This window comes from Pleurodeles waltl, chromosome 10, assembly GCF_031143425.1.
Source record: "Pleurodeles waltl isolate 20211129_DDA chromosome 10, aPleWal1.hap1.20221129, whole genome shotgun sequence".
NCBI lineage: Eukaryota > Metazoa > Chordata > Amphibia > Caudata > Salamandridae > Pleurodeles > Pleurodeles waltl.
The window spans coordinates 198,731,154-198,758,408 of record NC_090449.1 but is presented as its reverse complement, the minus strand read 5'-3'; the positions used below and the strand labels follow the sequence as shown (position 1 = coordinate 198,758,408).

General features: G+C 44.2%; 1 protein-coding gene across 2 annotated transcripts in view; it reads right to left on the bottom strand.

Moving 5' to 3' along the window:
* CPPED1 (calcineurin like phosphoesterase domain containing 1) overlaps window positions 1–27,255 on the bottom strand; it is an 887,250-nt gene that overhangs the window by 747,995 nt on the left and 112,000 nt on the right. For both annotated transcript variants that reach the window (XM_069210177.1, XM_069210176.1), the window contains exon 2: window positions 966–1,184. In XM_069210177.1, coding sequence (XP_069066278.1) covers window positions 966–1,184 — 219 coding nt within the window. The remainder of the gene's footprint in view (window positions 1–965; window positions 1,185–27,255) is intronic.

Sequence of the window (27,255 nt, the reverse complement as noted above, 5' to 3'; positions counted from 1 at the left end):
GGTGTGGTTAAAAGCCCACAATACTCACAACAGGTCAAAGCACTTGCGCAATCGACCTAAGAAGGGTGCAATCAAAATCTGCGCATGATGTCTATTCGTTTACACATGGGAGTAAAACAACTCCAAATACCAACACTGAAAGACGTAAAGGTTATTTGCACATAATATGTGCACTCATTTGCATACTTTAAATAAATAATGCAATTGTTTCGGTTCCCTTACATTCTGAAAACAAAAACCACCATCTCACCATCTCCATTAAATGAAAATGTAGAATCTCGTGTTACCTGTTTTTAAAAAATACATATTGCTTTGCTTATTTGCGTTGCACACGAAACACCTCAGTGAGTTATTCTTGTACTGTGCCGTGTGATGCTATCATATAACAATGATAATAAATCGTACTTAGGCTCATGCATTTCACTGATACAGAGGTACAGCGATATATTTTTACAAATGCCGTTGATTTTCCACCTGCCATATAAAATATGCTTTTCGGCAAACTTCGCTGATTTGGAGTGGAAGGCTGAATGAGATTTGAACCAAACTGTAGCACAATTATGATATCCATCATAGAAGTAGTATTTAATTTGACGCAGAGTTTTCCAGGCTCAGCACCGACACTTAATTGTCAAAACCAGCTGTAGCCACACGATGGTGCTGTCTGTCAAATTTTGAGAGGAGCACAACAACAGTTGTTAAAATATCAATATACATTAAAAATGAATAACACATGCTGCTCACCCCATTTACTCTATATAGCTTTGGGCGGCTTGAAATAGTCTGAATTGCTGCCCTTGTAGATGTGTGTTGGTAATGTCGCTGCCAGCGCTGACTGGGGTAACGGGTGGCGCAGGCTGCATTGCTTCTTAAGAATGGCCCTGGCACGCATTTTTTTTTTTTTTTTTTACAAATTAAGCACTACATAAGAGGATAGTCAAACGTGTACAACATCTTAGACTTACCTGGCATTGCGTGGATGAGGTCACCACACAGAACAAGGAATTTTGGTTTGGGGTTTAGCTTGTTAATGGCCTTGACAGCTTCTTCTGTTAATCTGATCTCTTGGTCCCATTCATCGCCACCATTATCACAGTCCCCCATCGCCCATGCCTTCATCAGGCCAAACTGTGGGTCCGCCCCCTGGATAAAGTAGAAGGGGCCTTTCCACTCCGACTCCTCAGCTTCAAAAAAGAAATAAATGAGGTATTAAAAAGATATTACATGCATGTTTAGAAAGTAATACAGAGCAGCCTAGGAAAAGGTACTAAATAATGACGTAAAGCGCTCATTCCCTACCACCTGAAAATGCAGGTTAAGTATAGAGGGAGCACTGTGGTCAAATCAGCACTGCAAGATGTACACCCATCCTGCTCTGTTCCAGCAGTACTTCTGCACACTCATTTGGGTAGGTAACACCTTGTGAAATGTATGCATGAGAAACAGAAAAAGGTCAAGTTTTGCGGCTTGGAAAGCAGGAAAAAGCGCCAAGTTACCATGTTATTCCATTCCAACAAGCGGAACTTGTTATAGGAGCCAGAATACTACTCATGGAAAAACTACCCGACAATACTGTTATCCCGCAGTCAGCATTAGGTATAATCGCAGTGGAGAGAAGCCTTTGGTCATATTTTTTTTACACGTTTGGAATCTGCACCGTTTTATTCATTATCACTTTATCAATCGTTACTCGTGGTCATCTTATGAAAATAGGTTTTTATGTCTGGCTGCAGAAAACCTTTTTTTAATGTTTTTTTATTGTACATATGTATAAAAAGTGTTTTGTTGTGCATTGCATCATCATACATTGAGTAGAGAATATCTTATACATTCAGGGCCAGCTCGAGGGTGGTGCAACAGGTGCCAGTGCCCCGGGTGCCGACTTCAGATGGGGGCGTCGTGTTTGCAACCATAGTATGGTTTTAAAATGCACCTGCTGCCCGTTCCTTGCCTCCAGACATTTTCAGGCAACCATGAAAATGTCAAGACTACTCCGGTGATTAATGTTCTTCCAGGAGAGATATCAGAGTTTTGTCCAGTGGAAGTTTTTACCAGGGGCAAAAGGGGGCTTTGCCCTGCCACCCTTCAGGGAGAGGCAAGAAGAGGGAAAATAAACACAGAGCAGCTGAAAATAAATCATTTGCTCTGACACTGTGTGCTGAATCTCCTGGGTGAACTCTAGTGAACTTTGCAGATGTCCTACTGCACAAGCTCCAGCTGGGTAAGGTTTACTCCCACCTGCAGGCACAAGCTACAGCAGTGACATCAAAGGAGAGCGAGTGCTGAATTAGAAAGCAAGGTATCTGGTTGCTTTTGGGGCACATACACAGTGGCCCTGGGAGGAGTTACAAAATTCCATCCACTTCAATGACTGGGGAGGGGACATGCCGATCAGACAAGGAGGGAGCCAGTGGAAACAATTTGTTGGTCATTACAGAGGGGCAGGCTGTAGGTGGTGCAGGGGACTGCTCTGCTGACAGTAACATGTTTAGTACTGGATTTGGTTTCACTTTGAAAAAAAACATTATGGAGCTGAAAACGACAGAGTGCTCCTTATCTCAATCACAGAGACCCAAGAGAGAGAAGTAACCAGCTGCAGACAACAATTGCACTAGTTGACTTAGAGGTAAGTGTGCAGTTAAGCTTCTGTCTGGATCAGGGGCATCTTCAAAGCCCTGCTCTCCACCCCCTCCGCTTTAGAAGCGACAGTGGGGTGGGGTTCTTGATGGGCCTCTTCTATCTGCAGCTCGGAAGACAAAGCCTCATAATTAACTTGGGAGGGTGAGTGAGTAAAAGGAAGGATGGGTGAATGGATGCAATGGAGGATGGGTTTATGCATGGATGAATGAGTGAAAGGATGGACGTAAGAATGGAAAAGTGAAAGGCAGAGAGAGTGTATGAGTGAAAGGGAGGGAGGGTAGATGGGCGGATGGATGGATGGAGTGAAAGTATGGGCTGATGAATGTTGAGAGAAAGGGTGGATGGATGAGTGGAAGGGTGCCTGGATGGATGAGTGGATGGATGGAGTGAAAATAGGGATAGATGAGTGAAAGGATGTAAGTGAAGATGGATGAGTAAAAGAATGGAAGGATGAGTAAAAGGCAGGGTAGATGGACGTCTGGATAAAAGGATGGATGGATGAGTGGAAGGGCAAATGGATGGATGAGTACTATGCCCTCTATTTGGTTTATGCAATCTTGACCCCACCATACTGTCCATCACACTGGTCGAGGATAGCAGCTGCCTGAGCAAGTTGACAACTTTTTTACATCTTGCTGAAGCCAATGTGGCTGAGTGTGAAAAGCAAACATTGGAAACTTCCAGGTATGATCGCAGCCCCAGGCCCAACGCTACTGCTTTAATTTGTTGTATCCTCTGGTGTTCTAAGGTGGGGCAGCAACAAAAGAGGTGTAACCATGATTCGTTTTGAAAAGAGCAAAGCCTGCAAACTCTTTTGTTTCTGTGAATATCTTAGGAAGGGTTAAAATCTTTGATTGGCAGAGCTAGGGGTCGCATATAGAAAATCTGTCAACGGGTTTCTGCATTTATGGATTCCAGGAAGTACGGCTGTGGAGTCCCAACAAGGTAGGAGGCATTAAGGCCTGTGCCACTGACGCTTTATGGAGGGTCAATATGTCTTGGTCTCATCGAGAGTACCTTTAGTTGTCTATTAAAAGTTTTTTTTCCAAGCAGTGTATGGGACACTTCCTACCAGGTGGGTAGAGTCTTCCATCTCGAATATCTTCAATGCTTTATTTACTTGTGAGTGCCAAGGATTGCCTGGAATGTCAAAGATAAATTTGAAGTGGCTTTTTTATGATTGTGTGTCTTCCATTCTAAACCTGATATAATACTTCAGCACGGCCGCTTGGCAGTCTACAAGCCTAGCTCCAGCCTCAGCCTGGAATGACAGATGAAGCATGGTTGTTGAAAGATTTTCTTGTAAGCCATACAATGGAAATGGCCATTATGCATGGCGGGGACAAAAGTTGCCTTCATTACCCTTAGTACTGGGGCTGCCAAAGCACTCAGTAGTAGTCGATTCAGTTGGCCAATCCCATATGTGATTGCAGCGCCCCCTTTTTTTGTTTGCGCTTATCTGTGCCCCTGTGGTGATATTTTCGGTGAACCACACACCGAGAAAGTTGCACTTCATAACTGTGCTGATGCACTGATTGCCAATACGCCAAGAGATTATCTTTTTTGTTTTTACACCCCCTGAATACAAGGACCTTTGTTTTTTCCTGATTTATTTGGAGCTAGGTGGCAGCGTTAAACACATGCAGTGCTTTCAGTGCCCCTTGTAACCTGGCTCTTGTACGGTCCATGATCATTGTGTTGTTGGTGTTGGTAGAATGTACCTTTGTTGGGCCAGACTGGTGGACTTCAGGCTTTTCCCTAAGTTGGCTGTACAATGGTTGAACATAAGGGGGGTGCTGCTTTAGCCCCTATTAGTTTTAATTCTCTGAGTAGTCAAGCAGGGGCTTCTTGTCACTCAGACCCATGTTTCTGAATACAGTGAGACTATGGCACTTAGGAGCTTTGCAGGTATACCCCATGCATCCAGCTTCCTCCAAAGGACTGGCCAGTCTACCCTTTCAAATGCTGCACTGTAGTCAATGAAGCAGCCAACTAGCGGGAGACTACTGTGTTTGGCAGCTTGGTGCCTCAAGAACGATAGTGATAAGATGTCTACTGTAGATGCCCTGGCTCTAAAGCAGGATTGGGAGTATGGCAGGATTTGTGGCTTGGGAACCCATGGCTCCAATTGCTCCAGCAAAATGCAAGCATATATTTTGGCTTCAACATCTAAAAGTGCTATTAAATATTAGTTTCAGGGGACTGATTGATCCCCCATTTTATATGGGACAGAGGATTGAGCCTCTCCACAGGTCTGGCACCATCGCCATTTAAAACAGGCTATTGTAAAGCGGGGTCAGCATCCTAGCCCAATCTGCCAGGGCGCATTTAAACAGGGATGCCAGCAGTCCATTAGGGCCTGGAGTCCTATCCTTCCTTTTGAGCTTGATGATTATTTTGACCATCCTGGAGCTTATATGTTCAGAACCTATGTGTACTGGTTTGTCAGATACAAAGTCAGCTGAAAGCTAGAGATTGCTCAGTTCTTTGTCCATCCATCTAATTCCCCAGGAGGCACTTCAGTGGCAGGAGTATGGTTGGCCATCATCTCATTCCACTGACTGGTCATCGCTGGGGATGCCAGATTGTTGGTGTATAGATTTGTAACATGGATGACCCAAGCTGCCTCTAGGATGCCATTTTCCCTTGATTCATTGAAGCTTTTTAGTTTGTTCACGTGCTCCCAGGAGCACATGTGGTTAGGATCTTACTACAATTGAAATAGGATTTCTCATTCCTTTTGGTCCCTTGCCACATTGTGCTCCCAAGTTATTTTCTTGAGAAAACGTCTTTTATGTTTGATCTCTGCTGCAGTGTTAATTGTAGGTTTTTATGTGCTCGCTGTGCTCTGCGAAGTGCCCTTCTTGCTCTGATGATGGTTTTGTCATATTGTGCTGTTGTCCTTCTGACTTCCCCAGGTTTTGTAGGGTGGGGCCTGGAAGCATCTCCTTTTAAGAGGGATATGAGGCCCTCAATGATCTTCTCCCACCGCTTGAGGATCGGAACCTGCAGCCTCAAGTTTATGACGAGGGCCTGAATATTTAGCCAAGTTGCTACACGTGCTGAATACTCTGGTCTCCATTTTATTCTTGTGGCTAATTGTACTTTCTCTACACCTGTTGATGTACCCACATGTGTGCTCTTCATAGGGGGTTGCACATGAAGATCCACAATGCATTTTAAGGGGTTGTGATTACTTTCTCACCTCTTTGTAATTTTGAAGTGCACCAACCACTAGGCCAGGCGCTCAGAAAGAAACACATAGTTCATAGTTAAGTCACCTTTTAAGGTGCAGTAAGATAAACAATCCTTCTCTTTTACCAGTGTTTACCATTGTGCTGATACCAATTTGCAAGATGTCAAGAAGTATTGAATGATTTGCCACCCTTTTTTCTGGGACACAAAATTCAGTGGTCCACCTAGGCCACTGATGTTAAAATCACCCAACATTATGATTTCATAGCCTGGGTGATCGAGAATGAGTGATCCTAGACTATCCAGCAAGCCCTGGATAAAAGCAAACTTTGATTTTTTTTCAGGCCTCTAAAAGAAACTGGTTGGGCCACACTGCTGTCAACAGGAAGTTTGGTGGCCTCTAAATTAGCTGAATCCTTGATAACAATTGATAGGCCACCTGATGAATGGCTGAAAATGCTTGAACATTTGGCTGGTGTGAAAATCTCATAGAAACCTGACAACAGCAAGGGAGCAAGCTCCCAGGTTTCCTGGAAGCAGAGAATGTTGTTTGTATCTAAGTAGGCCAGGGCTTCCCCACACGTTTGAATACTCCTGACAGCTGCCACGTTCCACGAGAGTAGTAATAATGATTTGGTTGCTCTCGAGGACCGGTAAGCGAGGCCTCCATCGAGGCTAGGACTTATACCTCTGTTCTTCTGATGCAATGGGTGCCGGCTACCCCCACATGCTGCATATAATTTTTTACATGTACGAGCGCACCTCTCTCTGGTTCTGTGTGCAAACAATAGTTAATGCATGTGAACCCTGTGAATTTGGAGCCCAGCCTCCATTGCCCCCTCTTGGTCCCTTCACCACACTTATGGGAGTTTCAGTGGGGAATGAGGTTAAAAGGACATATCGTTTTTTACTGGCAGAGGTATATGTAGGTCGATGACCCACTCCACAAAAGCCACTCTTTCTGCCTATACTGCATCTCTCTGTGCCTTTCTCTTCCACATTGATTTAGTAACCTCCCCAGTTGAGTTTAGGGGAGCTTTATGGTTTGTTGCAGTTCTTCTTAAGAGTCACTGCTTCTTGGATTGCTTCTTTAGCCTCTTTTTTGCCTTTCTTGACAGGCTAATTGTTAATACTTGGGAAGCCTTAGGTGGAATACTGCCATAGTCCACATTTGTTCCATCTATTTCTGATGATTCTTTAGAGGATGATTGAGGCCTTCCCTCCATGTGTACACCATTACTTTCTGTCAGTATTATGATTGGTGAACTGCAATCACCCTGCATAGCGTGGTGCTGTGGTTGCCAGGCACGGGTTGCTTGGGGCAGGGCGTCTGCTGAATATCTGTACCTGGTAAAATTGGGTTGTGGGAGTTAAGAGAAGGAAAGGTCAGGTTGCCTGCTGAATAATCAGTACCTACGATGATTGGGCTATGGACCCCAAGGGAAGGAAAGACAGTTATCGCTGCTTGAGTCTCCTATCTCTTGGTAGATTCCTTGACTGCTCCAACTAGCGCTCCCAACATCTCCAGAAAGTAGCTTATCTTTTCAATGACTGGGGAGCATGGGCACAGTTTGACTTCTCAGATTCTTTTATTTGGATCTCCAGAAGGTTTATCTTAGACCCAAATTCAACTAAGTGGGTGGCCAGTGACTGTATCAGGTCCAGTTGTAGCTCTATTTTGTTTGATTACAGAGAAGAGCCCTTGCAATAGTGTCCTGCGAGGCTCTGATTGCCGTCAGCTCTTGTGTGTCAGATGTAGGGATCTCCTGGGTGCTGGACTGGCTCATTTTCCTCCAATTTCCCTCACCACTGATGGGGTTTGTCATCTGTCTGTGCTTTTACATTGTTAAGGAAACACTCCAACAGAAATCCTAGTTCCTGGTCTGTGAAGCTCGCCCTTTTTGGATTGGTGAAAATGGTATTTGAATTTGGTGGAGAGCCACTGATTTGCTGTGTTTTAGGCAGCGAACACACCCGCTCTGGGAACCAGAGAGCTGCTTATCATTGAGAGAGCTACTGACCAGACATCTGGGTTGTATTCCTGATCCTCCCCACTTCATGAGGTCCTTATTGCAAACTCTCTCTGACCGATTCTGTGGCTTTTCGAAGGAGCCGCTTATTGAGTTTGTTGCTAGGGAAGACTCCAGAGGCAGTGGGAGACTGGGTCTCCAGCTTGTCTCCTTCTGGCCGATGGCCTCAAGGGTTTCCAGGGCGAGATGAGAGCGCGGCCTCCATAAGTGAGTTGATAGGCCAAACTATCCACCAGCCCGTTTTTGCTAGTGGGTTATTTTTCTTTTGGCATCGTTCTGCTTCCGTGCCCTTCAGGACAGATCAGTATGATTCTGTATGATAGGTCCAGTTACTTGTCTGTGCCACAACACCTCCCAGTTTTTTTTACTGTATTGTGGTGGGGCACACGCATGGAGTTGGGACCTTCGTCTACTGTTGGAGAGTTTAATCCAGATGCTTGTCTGCTTGCCTGCGTTGCCTCACCTCCCAGTTATTTCCCTTCTGTGGAGGGGCACAAGCATGCAGTAGGATGCCTTAATCAGAGTCTGATTCTGTATGCTTTGTGGTTTTATTTTGGGCCTGATGGCTTGGCTGTGCCGCCACCCCTGTTGACTGTTGGACTACAATAGAGGTCTCAGGCACACAGGAGGCCTAAGGCTGTATCTGGTCTGTTGGCTGACTGCCTTTCCCTTTGCTGCAGTAGGAGGCCTTAATCCAAGTCTGATTCTGTTTGCTTTGCGGTTTTATTTTGGGCCTGATGGCTTGGCTGTGCCGCCATCCCTGCTGACTGTTGCAGTACAACAGAGGTCTCAGGCACACAGGAGGTTTTAGGCCGTATCTGGTCTGTTGGCTGAGTGCTTTTTCCTTTGCTGCCCCGCCTTGTCTCCTAAGATTGCCCAGAAGCAGAGCGATGTGAGTTCCATTTATGTGTGGGGGTGCACCTGGCGGGGCAGTAGTAGCCTGGCATCGGTAAGGCACGGGCCACACCAACTTAACGTCGACTGACTCTGCACCTGCTGACAGAAGTTCACATCTCTAGAGTCTTGTCAAGCTTTTAGGTGATGTTGACCGGTGTTTGTGGTGTTTATGGTGTTTGCAGGTGACTGCTAAGGCTGCTGGTTGGCCCGGGCTGCTGGCTGTTGCTGCTTGTTGGGGCTATGGAAATTGCCAGGGTGGAAAGATGAGTGGATGAAAACAGGCGTGGCCTAGCACCAGTGCTGGCATCTGCATGATCCCCCTTCACCAGCCACTGTTGGGGGAAGAGTGCTGTTAGGGGAAAGCAAAGATGGGGGCAGAAATGGAGGGTAGAGCGAACTCACCCTGAGTGGTTACTGCTGAAGCAGCAGAAGTTGCTGAAGATCAGCAGGAGGCCGTCAGATCAGGGAGAGGCCAGCAGATCACCCTGTCAAAGGTCCATCATTGCCCCCGCACTCCCCTGACCGCTGCTAGCTCCTCCGACTCGACTCAGCAGCCCATAGCCTCCGCAACTCCTTTTGCAGCTCTGCACCACTTTAGTCATCGATCTGCGTACTACATATAAGCGTACGTGCTCCTCCTCTCTCCCAGTCTTTCATTATCCTAATGTTGCAAAAAAGGTTCATTTTGGTAGAAATCAATTCTTATTATTAAAGAGAACCCCCAACCCTAGAGTCACATTTTAAATTCTGAGTTTGTGCTTCACGAGACCAAACACTCCCTAACTAGACTTTCTACCAGTATGGATGACGTGACTCCTATACCTTGTAGTCCTCTGTTTTATGGAACATATCCTTTACACTGATCTACACACGTATGATTGATTGTCTCTGTGCTCTGACACCCTACCCTGGTATGAGTGGCGCTATAAAACAAATTAAATGCATCTGAGTGAGTGTGGTTATGGCATCTGGAGGGGCTCTGTTAAAGGGTGGTGAGGGAATCCGTGGCAGAGATGGTTATTGGGTGGGAGGGGCAGCAAACATTGTGACAACAGCGCCACCAGAGCTGGAGCCGGCCCTGTATACATTCGCATATGCTTCGTGAATAATGTTTTAGTAGAGAGATTCTAGATGAGTATTCCTTTTTTTTATTGAGAAGTGGAAACAAACATACTTTTAACCATTCCCTCCTTACCCCGCCTATCTCTCGCCCGGTTACTGTATACTACACAAGTATATTTTACCGCCAAAATGGTGGTGTCTTCTGCTTATAAATTTACTTCTGTTGAAGAGTCCTTTAGTCTAGCTAAGAGTTCCCACGTCCCCATTTAAAAACATGTTTTGTATCTGCAGCAGTTCATGTCAGTAAGAGTCATCTTTGGTGGCTGTTTTAAAGTTTTCAAGTTGTGTATCTCATGCCTGAGCAATATAATACTTCTGCAAACCTGTTCTCTCTTTCCTTTGCAGTGATGTACTTTCAGATTGGAAACAAGGGAGGGCAGATTTAGTTCAAGCAGTCATAGTAGGAGATGGAGTTTTTCCAATGATGATGTATGATGTTACACTATGCTAAAAGCAGAGCTAGGTCCAGGAACCTGGTGGTTTGTCTTTCCAGATTTGGTAGGAGGAATAAGTCTAACAGGAATACCTCCGGAGAATTGGTCAGCTCCTTGCCAGTTATATTTTTCAGTACTTTTTTTCCAGTAGGAGTGGAGGGATGAGCAAGCCCAGAGAATGTGGAGGAGGTTAGCATCTTGCAGTGTACAGCGTGGGCAGGCTGCACCAGCTCCTGTCAATACTTTGTTGATACTGGTCAGTGTGAGTTATCCCAGTTCAATATGGTAAACTGTATGGATTTAAAGCAGGTCCCTCCCGAGACTTTGGGTAGGTATTATAGCATTATGGCCCATTCAGAGTCATGCAATATCTTAACTAGATCCCTCTACCACTTAGTTCTCAGAGATACTATGTATCTGCCAATTTATTGAAGGAAGTCCTATAGATTCATTTTATAAATCGGCTACTTGATCCTTCCATGTAAAGTATTTGATACACTTCCTGGGTGGGTGGACTCAATTGCTGAATATGGAAGAATGGATTTCCCAATCTTTTCGTATGTGGGAAATTGTTCCGAAAGGGAGGTGACAATCTTAATCTGCCATAACTATTTGGAAATCTAGAAACTCTCACTGTGGTACAAGTCTCCTATCACGAGGGTCCCTGCTGTCGTCCATGTTCTCAGTTGCCCTAAGCAGAGCAGCTGCATAGCAGTGGGAAGAGGAGCACCCAGTATAGCCCAGGCTGGAGTGTCACGCTTTTAGTCAATATTCGAGCTGTGGCCAGGCAGGGAAAGACTGCATCGAGTAAATCAGGGAGATGCCTGCCTCTACGGGAGGGGAGGAATAAAGAATATTTTAATACCTTTCCTTGACATTATTTTCAGGGAACCCTGTTTCATAGAGAGTACGGCCCAATAGGCGGTAGGCCAACTATTGAAGCTTCGAGAATACATAGCAGCGTTCAATATTAAGGAAATTATTCTGCCCGCCATCACATGAAGGCTCATTATAGGAAGGGATATTCGGCGGCTTCCCGTTCCCCAAATAAATGCAACAAGGGACGTGTCTAGTTGTTTGATATTGGAATGAAGGACCAGAGTAGGTAACTTAATAAAACAATAAAGTAAGTACTACTATTTTCATCACTGCCACCCGACCAATTACTGACAGCGGAGGCAATGATCAAAAAGTAAACTGTGTTTTGAGGGCTCGGAACGCTCTGCCTTGATTCCCATCTCACATATCAGTGGCAGAATGATTGGCTACAGAAAACCTTAGCTGTTTAATTGACCTCATGTTAGCAATTCCTCAAAAAAGTACAATAGGAAGTAAAAAAAAAAAAATGAGAGAGTAGGCTTTCGGTCAGCCACCTTCAGCCTTTGGCCTTCATGTTTTTTTTTTCCTGTTATGCCATTGCTTGGATAGTGTGCCCATTACGGCTATAACATTTTGTGACATGGCTCTATTTGTGTCTGTGTTAAGTTTTGGTGATGAGGTATCAAGTAATATCTTTTGAACTGCAGATGTGACAGACAAGAAGCCTGTAATTGAGAGCCAGTGTGCATACTTACATGTATTTACATTGCTGGTATAAGAACCTTTCAAGTACAAATCTACAGTTGTTTTGTTTAAGAAGCTGATGTTTTTTGGATACCCTAGCCTGCCATATGGACACAGTGCCATTCACCACTGACCTTGCACATTCATTTATTTTACTCTGCTGTCATGATACCTTGTAGCCATTTAACAAAATAAAACATGCCTGCGTATAGGCTTTCTTCTAAAAGCAAAAAAATACAATTTTTTTCCAAAGTTCCACCTCTACTACCATTTTCTGTTTTGTCACATGCAGTGCTTGAGAATCTTCACAAATTAAGGCCCTTGGCCACACTGTGTTTCATATATTTGAATTTGTGTATACTTGTCATTGCTACATGAAAGATGGTGCCAAAAGGAAAAGGCTGTTCAAGAATGTGACCAAATGACATCCTGAATGATTCACTAATTTACATAAATGCATACATCTGTGGTGTACTGTATATTACTGCATCTAACCATCCTTTCTTTCCTAACACTTTTCTATTGTCTTTCAAAAACTTTCTGTTTCTTGTTTTTTACTTCTACTCATAAAGCAACACCTACCCATTTATATATGAAATTATATAAGAATGCCAAAATAAAATAAATTAAAACAGCATACTGCATTTACAACAACTCTAAATGTAGCATGTTAACAGCTATAAACTACTAGCTGAACATTTTTACTTTTACATTCATTTGGTGTCTTTATGATACAACTGAAATTACATCACAGCTTGTTCTAATGTAGTTGTTGCCTACAAAATAACAGCGCCTGTGTTCAACCGTGTGGAATTCACAGCATTGCTTCATGAATTTGTGTAACATTGCAGAACTGACTGACAAAAAATGGGTCTATGATTAACTTTCCTACACTGATATTATATGGCAAGTGTGCAGTCTTACCAACTTCCCTTTTATCATGTTGCAATGGTGAAATGTGACAGGCAGGGGGATTGCATCTCATCTGTCCCTATTCTGATTGCTTACCCCTATACCTGATGCTGTATGTTTATCTCATAACATAACAGCTTGGAATGATGTAGAAGGTTGGCCCTCTATGGAGTGTGCAAAGTGAGGCACACTGTGCAGGGAGGCCAGGCAACCACATGTTGGTTTACAGGGATAAAAACTAGATCACCTAATGCTCTAATTTGTAAAGTACCTTGATCGAGTAGTTAGGCCAATATTGGAGAAGTGCAAAGCATTTGTTGTACTCACAGTATCAATCATGCAACTCATACACCCAAAGGAATAACTCAAGACCAATTTATAAAAAAATACTTCAGATATGTCATTTTTAAGACCACGAATATCAAAATTGGTTAAGTACTTTTTGAGATATTAATTTTTGAAGTTGAATACAAATAGTCTTTTTGTGCATAATAATAAACACACCATAGGAATCAATGGAAGATCACCTTTAAAAACACATATGTACAGTGGGTTTACCAAGTTCTTCTTTTGCAGGTTGGTCGAGGTCACCAGTGGGCACACTGCGCCCACTGGAGAGGTTGGGGCAGCTATTGGTTCCGGTGGGAGCATCGATGAAAGCTCTCCTGAGCTGCTCCAGGGCCACTATGGGGGACCACTTGGAAAAGCACTGCACAGGTAAATTTAAAGATGGTTCCTTGTGGTCCCCTTGGAGTGTCGAGGTCGCAAGGGGTGAGGAACCCTCAGGGCACAGAAGGTTCTTCGGTGCAGAGAACAGGGAGGCAGAGTGCAGAGCAACTCAGTGAGCCAGGAGCTATGCGCAAGGATGCCTTCTGGATCAGGAGGTAAGTTGGTTCAAGGGTCATTTGCAGGACAACAGGGGTACCCTGGCAAGAGGCCAGGGTGTTCCTGAAGTTTCTTGACTGGGGTTTCCTCCTGGTCCTTTTTCAGCCCTGAGCAGGCTGGTTTTCATGATCTCTGATGTTGGCTGACCAATACCTAGGGTATTTGTACGGTTTGACCATTGGAGAGTGCAGTGCCACTAAACTTGGCACACTTGCAGGGTTTGCCATGGTGGTCGTTGATGTGTTATTGGGTCCAGCTGCAACTTCCGGTTCAGGTGCTAGCAGCTGGTCAGTGAAGTGACCCTCATTGGCTTGCTGGTTACTTGCTGTTGTAGAGTGGTACCTCCACTCCATATTCGAAGCTTTGAGGTCGTATGGGGTTCTTTAGAGTGTTTCCAGTTGTCCAGCAGCTTCTCAGCAGTGATTGTTGGCTCCTGGTTGCAGCAGGCAGGGTTTGGCGCCTTTTCTTTGTACAGCAGGTCCACAGTTCTCGTATCTTGAATCTTCTTGGTACTGGTCTTCTTTTGTCCTTCACATTTGATTTCCTGGTCTGGGGGAGCCCACTAAATACTGCATTTATTTAGCATATTAGGGGGGAACTTGGTAGTGACCAATGGGTCACCTGTCTTTGGGTGGCTACACCCACTACAGCGACCACTTCTTGTGGGAAGGATCACAACCTAATGGCTGATTGGCTATTTTCCTTCCATCCAAGATGGAGGAAAATGAAATGGAGTGCCTACTGTGCAGGTAACACCTTAGGGGGGGTGCATGCCAGATGGGGCCACTCCTCCTACTCTTTATTTGAGTTTCCCACCGTTGCTCCTGCCAAAAGTGGAGGTCACACAGGGGTTACCATCTGCTGTTTAGCAGTAGGCCTGTGGGTCGAGTTTCAAAGGCAGTTAGCCCTTTGAAGCTCACTGCTAGGGCAGTGCACATTCCCGAGGGAGGGGTGTTGGCACCTCCACCCAGGAAGGGCTTTGTTCCACAAACAAGAGATCTCTCCCCCAAGATTTGTAGAATGGGTGTCTGGAGGTGGCAAGCTGGATAGAACCAGTCAGCAAACATGCCAAGGTAGGTAGCTTTTGCAGCGGGCCCTCTAAGGTGACCCCTGGGTACATTTAGGGATAAATCCAATACTGGCACCAGTTTGGGTTTATCATTCTGAGTTGTTTGATACCAAACAACCCAGGGATCAGAGTGGCCATCATGTAGCTGGGAAACTCATATTGACCAGTGTCCAGCACATGTATTAAAATGGCTGCTCTGTTCACTCACTATGTCCCAGGTTTGGCAAGTACACAGTGGGGGCACATTTCTCATGCAACTATACCCTCACATATAATATGGTGCACCCTGCCTTAAGGCTGGAAGGCCTGCCAGTGGGGTGTCTTATCCATAGTGTATGCAATGCATAGTGGGCAGGGCACACAGGCAGTGTGTCATGTCGAGATTGTGTTCTAAGCTTGCACCAGGACACCCAGCTTGAAAGGCAGTGCTGGGGGCACCTGGATGCATGGCCCTAGAGGGTGGCACAATCAGTGCTGCTGTCCTCAGGGGCCTACTCCTAGTATCCCATGCCGTGGGTACCTAAGTACCTTTTACTAGGGAATTATAGTGGTGACTAGAGGTGTATCCAATTGTGCCAATGCATCACAACAGTTTTAGGGAACGAGTTCTGGCCCAGGGTACCTGGTTAGCAGGGGCCCTGGGCACTACAATTTCTAGGCTACATCATACATCAGGCAAATAGTGGGGGGGTAACCATGTCAAAAAGAGGCATTTTCTCACAATTGGAAAAAACATCTGATCAGAGCAGAATGCTTGTGGTCAGGGGTTGATTTTATTCATTCCAGGTTGGCTTTAATGTCAGTTCACCAATCCAAGTTGTAGTATTGTGCTTGAAATGGTAAAAGGCTCTTGCCATTTTGGGGCTCGGTGTGGAAGGCACTGTGCTAATCCTGTGCTTAAGAACTCTGTCAGAAAAACAGACATTTAGGGTGAGCAGATTTGGAGTGTTGGTGGTGCTGTAAATTGTTATATATAATGGAGCTCCTCCACAGCTAAATCTTGGGGATGACCCAATGTTCCCTGCTCTTTTGTGCATATATATTTATATATATATATATTATTTCTTCTTGGGTATAGAGCCTTTCTCATCAACTCTTGTTGCTCTGCAATCTGTGACTGCTGAGTTGTAAAAGGTTTATTTACTTATTTGTCAATAAGGAACTGTCCTGCAGCACACATGGTATACATCAAGCTTTGACCCGGTCCCAGAACGGCAGAAAACAGAGAAAGAATGAGAAGAAAGGTAGGAAAATAGTGACAAAAGAGAAATCAGGGAGGGAAGAAAACCTGCAAGACTAGGATAAAATGAAAGTAAGTGTAGGGGCTGGAAGAAAGAGACATGAAGTGGAATCAAGACGAGGCAGCCTTGCTATTCAGCAACCCCAGTCTTCGGCATCACTGACAGCAGGCTCCTTAGAAAAACTATGAACACCTGTAACTAAATTACTTAATTTATTTGGATTTACTTTTTGTTCTATACAATTAAGCACTGACTATTTAATGCCCGAATAGGTTCCGTAAAAGTACTCACAAAGTGACTGCTCTATACTAATTTTGTGGCACCATTTTACCAAATTTATAGCATGTTCTTTTAAGATAAAGTACTGAGAGATAGGCAGGAAAGGGCCCCTGCCCTACTTGTCTGTCAGCTTCCCTTTCAGTAAGTTGTTTCTCTCCCCAGCTTGAACAGATCAAAGGTCACGGACAGTCAGTGCTAAGGCTCAGGTACTTCAAAAGCAAGATGTACACAAAGGTGCACTCAAAGGTATACACAAAAACAGAAGCTTCAAGTGCAGTCTGGGACTTCTATAGACGACCATAAATATTATATCACTTAAGCTGTTGTAATCTCAATTACATATATCCTTGGGCAATTTTCTTTTTATATACTGGTAACAAGAAATCAATGAGTATCAGACATCTACTATGAACAGTGATTTACAATGAAGCCAAAATGCCAGGCATGATGTTACAAATAAGTTAAGTGTACTGTAATATGTCTGCCAATTGTTTTAGTTTCTTACAAGCCGTTTGTGCAAGGCAGTGAGCTCAATATGTTTGAGATTAAAATAACTTACTGAGAACTTGTGGTGGGAGAAAGAAGTAGCACAGAGCTGGATAGATGAAGGGGGCACTGTCCTGGCTACCTCTGGTCACAGGGGTCATAAACACAGGGGAAGGTAAAGAAGTTAAACAGGGCTCTCTGAACTTTATAACACGTCTGTCATTTTCTCTTCATGCTTTTAAGCATCACACCGCAGTCTATTCAGTGTCCATGGTGGGGCAAAGGTCATCCCTTCCATGAGACTGGGGGTACGAAGGCGTTGATAGTGTCGCTTCTGCTACCACTGATGTTTCAGACACTTTCATTTCCTTCCTTTCGAGATGGAGAAGGAGTGACACCCTGGCAAAGTTCTGCCTGCGTAACAGCAAGGACTGTCCACATCCAAGGGCTTTCACCTTCACGCTCTTACTTGCAGTCCAAGAGACAGAAAGATTCTAACGTTGCCAGCTTCTCTGTGAAGACTCACTATTTCAGAAGCCGACAAGAAGACCTCATGGTTGTCAGCAGAAGCATGTGAGAAGTAGGGCAGTTGGATAACATGTACTGCAAAGTACATTCAATGAGAGCAATGGCAGCATAATGCAGGGCAAGTGGGCAGAGCTGCCTTGTGCAGATGTCTCATTCTTACTCATGTGATGCAAGTTATGCCAAGGAAGATCTCAGCAGCCCAGAAGATCGAGGCTTGCTATATTTACAAACGAAATGAGCCTTGCCAAATTACTGTGCATGTTTAAGACATAAATAGCACCAAAAAAGTAAGAACCTATATTCTGGTTAATAACCTGCATATTCTCATAGATGCAAGTGAAAAGAACAATCTTCAGTCAACTGGTGCAAGGCAGTATTGAAGAACAGATGAGCAGCAGCTTACTTTTCTCTTTTAGTCTGCTCGATGTCTTAATCGTATCTTTATGCTCCGGCAAACGTCATCACCAGCTTTAGAAAAGAAAGCCAGTTCGACAGCTGCAATTTAGTAGTGAGTCCAGACCCGTTATATTTAAGAGTCCTTAAAAGCCGCCATTTTGATTTTCTCCCTCAATCTGTAAATCAAGAGAGAACCGATTTCGCAAATAAATAATCACTTGGCTTTCACCGGTTTCTAAGTGATATATCCTAAAGCTGCACGAGAGGGTAAATGGCTATTATCGCAGTTAAAAAAGAAGGCACAAAAGCCGACCGGCAATGCCTTAAAGATAAATCTTGTTAATAAGGCTCTGTAGTCAACCACCCCACAGAAATATACTGCTGCAATCAAAACAGCTGGTGAAAGTGGAGATTTCGAGTCAGACTGACCTTAAATAAACCGGCCGAGCTTCGTAAAAACATCAGAAAGTTAGCTGATCCTGAATCTTCAAAGAACCTTCGCTGGACAAATGCACAGCTATCCCATACTGTTTTCACCGATAAGACCAAAAATTATAAGAGTTCTTTATACTATTACCAGCTCAAACATTTCAGAATTTAAATAGGTGTGCGCATTTTAGAAATAGTAAAATGTAAGAAAGCTGTCACTGCAAGTTCCACCTTTACTAAAGGATCTTGTCAACATTGTTTATGCTTTGGCAAATATTGCTAACATGTCGTTTCAGTAGAGTTGTTCCTTCAGCACTGAGCAGGGTGACAGAATTACTGTCATCCTTGTGACACAGCAAATAACTTCAGGATTGCACAGGGGTGTTTAGTAAATTAAAAAAAAAAAGTCAAGCTAGGAATTGGAGTGAAACACGTATCCTTGCGTGGCACTTTAATTCTAAGGGCCTAGCTTAGATTTTGGCCGACATGGTACAAGCGTGGAGGAGTACACTGTCCGCCACACTGACGGTCTGCCTGCTTCATTTAGATTCGAGCAGACCACCGTGTTGCCATAGACGGGGCCTCCACTGGCAGAAACCATACACTGACAGCTAAACCTCTATGGGATGCCAATGTAAGTATCTCAGACCGCCTGCCCTATTCAGGAGCCCCCTTCTGATGTACTTTTTTCTCTTTCGGGACTGATTGATATAAGACTGTGGCCCTAAACCACAAAAAAAGAACACGGAAAAGAGACAAAGGAGAGTTACTATAATTGAAGCGTTTCAGCTAGAGACACGCTTATCAAGGGTGTTTATCTTTGACTACTCAAAATAATGTGTGGATGCAAAGCACAGTCTCTGAAACTGCACTTTTTATACATTCACACTATTATGGGAGAACTCTGGGTAAATATTAAAAAGTTATGGAAATCTGCACACCTAGTGCATTCTACGAATGACTAACACGATGGCCTTTTGAACCAGCTGTGGCCTATGACATCTGTGGCAACACTTTGCCCACTGGGACTTTATAAGGAAGTTAATGCGATGATCCGTTGATGGATTTATTTACTGAAATGCACATCCAAGATGTAAATATCACCTACAAAAAATGTACAGAAGGTTTGGTTTCAAATGAACAGTACATAGGTAGGTACTGGTTGGAGTACTATTCCCATGAATGGCATCATCATCTCTGTTTGGTGGTGTGTCAGGAATTCAACAAGCACACATATTAAGGGATTTGGTGGTACGTGGTCAAACTGTAAATTGGGATCAATTGCAAATGCGAGATACAACTTTCAGAAAGCTGCTATGATTTGTGTATGAAACATGCCACTAAAAAAATATCCCATAAACTATCATATTACCTGCAATAAGAGTTTACCAGATAACAGAACAGAACAAAGGAGAGTGCATCTACCAAATAGTTCAATCAAAATGTTTTGGAAGACAATCTAAAGTGGCTTCATGAATCTATTTACCTACCAACAAATACAATATTATGTTTAGTATAAACTGCATTGTACGTCTACATATACAATTTGCTATGACAATAATGTATGTGACAACTGTAGGTGTACTAAAACAAAAGCATTACTTCTACAGCACAAAATCTCCATCTTGAATATTTGTGGCCAATGCTCACTTTTGGACCATCTTCAGACAGAAAATCATCTTCGTTCACGTGTGGGATAAGTGATCCAAGTTTTTCTAGATAACCTTAGAAACAAAGTGGAAGATGCCGGCTTTGAAGTTCAGATATATTTTGGCATGTCACCAGTATTCAACACCATTGATCATTTTCACTTTGCCAATAGTCTCTTAGAGGACGCAATTAAAGATTCGGCTCTTGAGTTGACAGCTTTCTTACTATTTTGTATGGTCCAATCTGTTGCCGTAAGACCTTCGAAATCAGCATACTTACCTTTAAGAGGGTGTGTACACTAGGGCTCAGCCTTGTCAACACTGCTTCCAAAATTAACTATTTTCCTGCCTTGCCTACCCTTTTAAAAATGCTGTGAATTTCCTTTTCCATGCTCATGATACACAACTTTTGTTCTGCTTAAAAACATGTCCCAATTCCAATTACTCTCACATCAAAGTGTTAGCCTCCCAATTTTGGTAGTTCAGAGCCTTGACTTTTTAAAAAAAGATTTATTCCTCAACATCAGAGATCCTGCTCACAGAAAATATATTTTTTGCGGCATGTTGACTCCCATCTATGAGCACATGCACCAAGTTTATCCCTGTAGTAAGGAAACTGGGTCCCCTGATAGACTCTGATATCTGTCATCCCAAATTTCTGCAGTAGCCAAGCGCTGTTTTTTTAAACTTGAGAATGGTTTTATGCATTGTTCATTACTTAGCTTTCATTCACCAAGATTCGTGGTCACCACATTTGAGCCTAACGCCAAAGATCAACCTAGTTATTCTGCTCTTCTTGCCAGGAAAGAAAGGAAGGAAATACCTTTGAGATTGCTATGCCAACTTAGAGAGCACAGGACCTTGCTTAAAAGCCTGATCTAGATATTGGCGGAAGGGAATAGTCTGTCACAAACGTGACGGATGTCCCGTCTGCCGTATTACAATCCCGTTATATCCTATGGAGATTTTAATACAGTGGCCGGGATATCCGTCATGCCTGTGACAGAGTATTCCATCCGCCAAGATCTAAATCAGGGCCACAGAGTTTATTAATGGGAATATGCTTCACGGTATCTTAGAGCAATATGCTTCTCTTTTTATGGAGGCAATTCTTATTATTGGGCATTTCTGTGAAATGTACTGGCAGAGAACCTAAGACTAATGAGTGCTAGCTATTTAGTTAAATTCACAAAATTATTATTTAGATATCCTTAACTGAAATGAATGCTTTGGTTTGTATGACAGCAGTTCATTTGCATTCCAACGATGGAAGATGGTGACAGTTTATCATCATTCATAGGGCACATTTTACATTTCAATTCACTCTACGGGGTCACAGCGGTGCCGCATTTGTAAAGGGCCATGTAACTGTAAGGGTGAATATAATGGAGCTATCAAATGTTTATGTAGAGTATTTGAGGCTTTCAGAGTTAGAAATTACAATAAGACGATCACAAGGCTGTAAACAAGTTCCATTTTCTCATGGCGCTGGTTCACCGAGCTCTCGAGTTCTAATCTGCTAGACTAAGCAATGGGAGCACACGCCTACATGCTTGAATCAAGGTGTTCCAGATCTGGGATCAGTATTAAGAGAGATTCAGGAAGGCCCGCCAAATGTGGACCATGTTGCAACCTACAGTCCGACATTAGCTGCTCTTCAGGTTTTAGCTAATGCCACTCAAATGCAGTCTGCTCGAGGACCAGTGTTAGCCATGAGGGATTTTAAAGTAACTGATTTAAGGCTTGATTCTCTCAGGCCTTTGCCATGGAGGTCCATGAGGGCAGTCCTGTCCTCGCTTTCAATCTTCAATGCCAGGAGGGCATCAGTGCTCGAGTAGTGGGCTTTGAGACCAGCTCAGCTATGTCAGTCCCCGATATCCCAGACACTACACCACTAAACTGGGCCCACAGCCACACTTAGGACCAAAGGTGGAACGGGGTTATGACAGACAGCAGAGGGCCTAAGAAGTGTTTTAGTTAGCTGTCCTTACTTTTCTGAGACATCCAGCTCATATTCGTTTTGGAGATCTTGAAAAGACTTCAAAGTGCCCTGGATGAACACATTCCTCAGGACCTTAATTTCCAGTGAGGATAAGCCCTGCCAAATGACTTGAATTTAAATGTTCCGCCATAAAGGTGCCTCAGCGTGCAGGACGCCATTGATTCCCATTTGTTTATGGAAGGAGTGTCAACGTCAAGGAGTGCAGTATGGAATTAACATCCTCTTCTACTGAAGTGAGCTGGCTGGACAGGATATCTAAGGCAGCCATGAACTGAAGAGCAACCTTTCCAGGGTTCCTCATGTGGGCTTTTGTCAGCAAGAGGGTTCACATTTTTGCAAGGCAAGCCAAACAGTGAGTTAGATTTTATGAATACATGTAGGGTAGCCAGCCGTAAGCCACCTTCCGATGTGGCAGCATGCAGTTCAAAGCCCTCAGAATTTGCCTTATCGAGTCCAGGTAAAGTATTTAACATTGCTGTCTATTGTTTTAATATTATTGGACACTTTCAGTTGCAACAAGCCAAAAATATAAATCAGCCCTGGGGCTATGTTCATAATTACTACTGGTCTACTTAAACCCTTCCTCATAAGAAGGCTGTAAGTGGGTCCATCTCTCAAAATCAGCTGGCATCTTCTGTTTTAAAGTTTGCAAATTGTGTTGAACCAGCCCTTGATTAACTAATATACCTAGATATTTCAACAAGTCAATGATCCATCAGAAACTGGGACTGCTATATTAGGCCAAGTCACAGTTCTAGCCACCCAGAAGAGTGTTAACATTTGCTACAGAATGAAGGAACTAGGAAACTCATTCAAAGTCTGATGAAAGTATGGTAAATCCTTCAAGGTGTCGGAGACTCAGCACCTGCCAGCCCGGAATACGACCACCTGTCATATTATGGGTTCTCCTCCTACTCGCTGAAATAAACTGCCAGCTGGCCAACATAATTTATGCAGCATTTTTTGTATTTCAAAAACAAATCCACAAGGGATTGTGTCTGAAATATAAAGAAGCAATGACTGTATCATAAAGGGACTTTTCTTCATAGTTGTGAAGGTTGTTGCCTAATTCTGAAAGCTTTTAGTGGCAAATCCAACAGGAAGAGTTTTCTGATGCAATTCTGCCGATGTTCAAGTGGCTGATAGCCAATAGAGTGCTTCCTACAATGCAGAACATGCTCCAGCCTGGGAATCCCAGCACTTCCCCACCTGCAAATTGAGATTTTCCTAGCCTTGATGTGAGAAAGGCTAGATTTGATTAAAGACAAGGAGGCGAGTATTATGCTATTCTTTTCATGCTTTATTTTAAACAGCAGCCAAGAAACTACAAATCCCAGAATCCCTGGGAAAAAAACTACTAAACTGCGTCACAATGGGTTCCACCAATCACACAACGAGCCCCATAATAACTATCTTGACTGAGAGCAACAAGCCCTCTTTTCTTGTGAAAGTCAGTCAATAGAACGATGCGAGAAAAACAGTAATAGACCATAAAGAGTCAAAAATGCAGAAAGGACGTCTAAACAGAAGGCCTTGAGGAAGGGAAAACTCAGTGAAGATCCCATTGGTTGAGGAAAAGGTCCAGAAGACGGACTTGAAGGAAGCTGGTCAGACGGTAGCGTTGCTATTGGTTGCGGTTGAGGCAACTAGAATAAAAGAACAGGGAGGGTTAGAAGAGGCTCTTTAGAGTGTCTTTAATAAAATCTAGCCTTTCTGACAACAAGGCTAGGAAAATCTCAATTTTATTACAGGACAGGAGGCTCATATTATGCTTGTTCAAAGCAAGGAAACAACATTTTGCATAGGATGGTCAACCGGTTTACAATAGAACGTTCTAAACGTATTGACGTTAGACCAATCTGCAGATCTAAGGATGTCCTGTAAACTAGCCCCAGCAAAAAAGGCCTTAGAAGACGTAGCTCCTCTAACGGAATGGGCACCATAAATGTCGATAGGGACACCAGCCAAATTCATCAGCCACTTGAGCCAACGGGCTAAAGTAGGAGAAGAGACAGGTTTGTGGGGCTTTTGATAGGAAATCAGCAACTGGGAAGAAGAGGTCGTCCTGAGATCTGCAGTTCGTGAAACGTACGTTTTTTAACAATTAGCCACACACAACTTAGGTTGGGAGGGAAAAAAGGGATAAAGCACGGAAGACAAATTGGTCTTAGTACGCCTAGCCACATTGAAACACACACCAGAGGCAGAAAAATGAAAGGAGGAAACGTCCAGAGCTTTAACATCCGAAACTCGTTTGATAGAGACCAAACAGAGGAGCATAGTGATTTTAGCAGACAGAAATTTTAACGAAAGTTCCGAATTATCGGGCCAAGAAATAAGAAGACGGAGGACGGAATTCACATCCCACATAGACTTATATTTGGGGGCTGGGGGTTTGGAAAAACGTATTCCTTTTAATAGACGGCAAACTAAGGGATGCTCTCCCACTGGTCTATCATCCACCCTGACGTGTTCTGAAGAAATTGCTGATCTATAAATATTGACGGTACGATACGCCTTGCCCGGAGAGGCTAAAGAAGCTAGAAAATTTACAATTAAGGTAACATCAGCTGAAACGGGATTGGAATCCCTGTCCATACACCAGCTGCACCATACTGACCAAGCCGCTCGATAGACCTTTGAGGTCCCCGGAGCCCAAGATTGTTGGATGAACTGGACAGCCTGCTGCGAAATTCCTGGGGTTCTCCAGGAAGCCCCGAAACTCTCCAAGCTATGAGGGATAGGGAACCTTGTATTATGAGGTTGTGAGGATGTCCCTGGGGATTCAGAAGAAGGTCTGGGAACGGGGAGATCAGAACTGGAAGATCTGACGAGAGTTCTAAAAGGGTCGGAAACCAGGGTTGAGACTGCCAGAATGGGGTGATTAACACTAGGGAGGAGCACTGGCGGCGGACATGTGCTAGGACCCGAGCAATAAAGAGGAAGGGGGGAAAGGCATACAGCAGGGAAGGAGGCCACGTTTGGAGAAAGGCGTCGGAAACTAGAGCTAAGGGATCTGGTCTTCAGCTGAAGAATTTGGGAAGATGGGAGTTGAGTCTTGAGGCAAAGAGGTCTATGGACATTGTACCGAAGATAGAAGAAAGATGCTTGAATATAGAAGGGTGAAGTCGCCAGTCGCTTGAGTCGTGGGAGTGCCTCGAGAACCAATCGGTCACCACATTGAGATTGCCTGGGAGATATTCCGCTCTGACCGAAATATTTTTGTGAAGACAAAATTCCCAAAGACTTTTGGCCAAGAGAGCTAAAGGTTTGGACCGAGTCCCGCCCAGGCGGTTTATGTAGGTTACTGCCGATAGATTGTCCATTCTGAGAAGAATGGAACATTTTACTCTGTCTTTGGTAAAGGACTGGATGGCAAAGGAACCTGCAAGCATCTCTAAACAGTTTATGTGCATTGACGACTCCTGAATGGACCATGGTCCGCCAGTCGAGTGTGGACCACATCTTGCGCCCCATCCTGTCAGACTTGCATCTGACTCTAAGACAAGATCTGGGGCGGCAGAGAAAATCGTTCTCCCGTTCCAGGCATCTAAATGACAGATCCACCATGTGAGTTCTTCCATGGAGTCCGCGTCGAGAACCACGTGATCCGTATATGAGAGACCCCGTTGAATTTGTCGGATCTTGAGCCTCTGAAGGGCTCTGTAATGAAGAGGGCCCGGAAATATGGCCTGTATGGAAGAGGAAAGGAGTCCTACAAGACGAGCCAGTGCCCTGAGGGAAGTACAAGGAAGAGACAGGGTATGACGAATTTCTTTCTTTATCAAAGAAACTTTGTCTTGGGGAAGCTGGAGAATCGACTCGGCGGTGTTGACGAGGAATCCCAGGAACTCGAGTGTTTGAGAAGGAACCAGAGCTGACTTTTGGAAGTTTATAAGGAACCCCAACTGAGAAAGGAGGTCCTGACAAATTTTTAGATCGACTGTCAAGGTAGACTTGTCTTGAGCCATCAATAGGAAGTCGTCGAGATAGACGATAAGACGTATCCCTTGAGCCCTGAGAAAGGCAACCACTGGTTTGAGTACCTGGTGAAGCACCAAGGGGCAGAAGAAAGTCCGAAGGGAAGAGTTTTGAAACGAAAGAAAGTATGCTCCCACCGAAACTGGAGGAATTTCCTGAATGAAGGGTGCACCGGTACTGAGAGGTATGCGTCCTGGAGATCTATGCGAACTAACCAGTCGTTGTGAAGAAGGATATCCCTGAGATGGAGAGTAGTTTCCATCTTGAAGTGGTGATACACTACAAAGTTGTTGAACCCTTTCAAATTTATGACCGGGCAATGTTTTTTGTTTTTCTTTTGAACCAAAAAGATATTGCTGAGAAACCCCGAAGCGTCGAAGGGTACTTCTTCGATCGCTTGTTTTGACAGTAAATCCTGAATCTCGACGTGAATGAGGCGAGATTGATCGTGAGAAAACCGAAGAGGACGAGGAAGAAAAGGTTGAATGGAATCTGGTAAAGTTCTATGCAGTAACCTTGGACGGTCTGGATTACCCAAGGATCGGAAGTTATTGACAACTAAGCGTTTAAACACAAAGCTAGTCTGCCTCCTACTGGAGGAAGGCCAGAACTGAAAGTTCTTACCTGCAAGCTGTTCTCCTTTAGCTCTGTAACCCCTGTTGCGGCCGCCGCGGAATCTGCGGGGGTAGAATTTGGGTTTGTATCCTTGATACACTTCAAGCTGGTTGGACTGGGTGTAGGAGCCTCTGTTGAGGGATTGACCTCTTGACGAGAAGCGGCTGGCAAAACGGCGCCTTCCTTTGCCGGCCCTTCCAAAAACCCGATTGGAAAATATTCTCTTCATTGAATAATTAGCTTTGTCCAGAGAATTAAAAGTAGAGACGTACTTGCCCATCTCTTTTATGAAAGAGTCTCCAAAGAGAAGACCATCAGCATTAAGGCCTTCCTGCTTGGAAGCAAGAGTGCTGAGTTTTGGATCAATCCTGAGGAGGAGGCTTTTACGACGTTCCTGGGAAATGTAGGAGTTGGCATTGCCCAACATACAGATTGCCCTTTGAGCCCAGTTGGAGAGGGTGTCGGGTTCCACTTGTGAGCCCTCCAACTTGGCGTCCTCAGCAAGGTCGAAAATCCTGGTGAGGGGACCCACCAAGTCTTGGAGTCTGTCTTGGCAATTTGACCAGGCTCGGTCAACTCCCTTCTTGGGGTCCTTACCAAATTTTGTGAAGAAAAGGAGCATATTGGGGTCAATGGCCGGGGTATCTGTAACTTTACAGGGAAGGGAAGGTCTAGGACATTCGGATTTCAATTTATTTCTGGATGATTTATCCAGGGGGTGTCGGAGATAGAAAGAGACGTAATCCGAAACATGATCGGAGGGGAACCATTCAGAGGAGTTGGGATGATGGATGGAAGTAGGGTCAAACAAGGGTTCGCCAACAGGGTCAACCAGGTCCTCGGGCACTAAGTGAGGGGAGTACTCATGAGGAGAAATTTTTCGCCTTTTCTCCGGAGGCCCA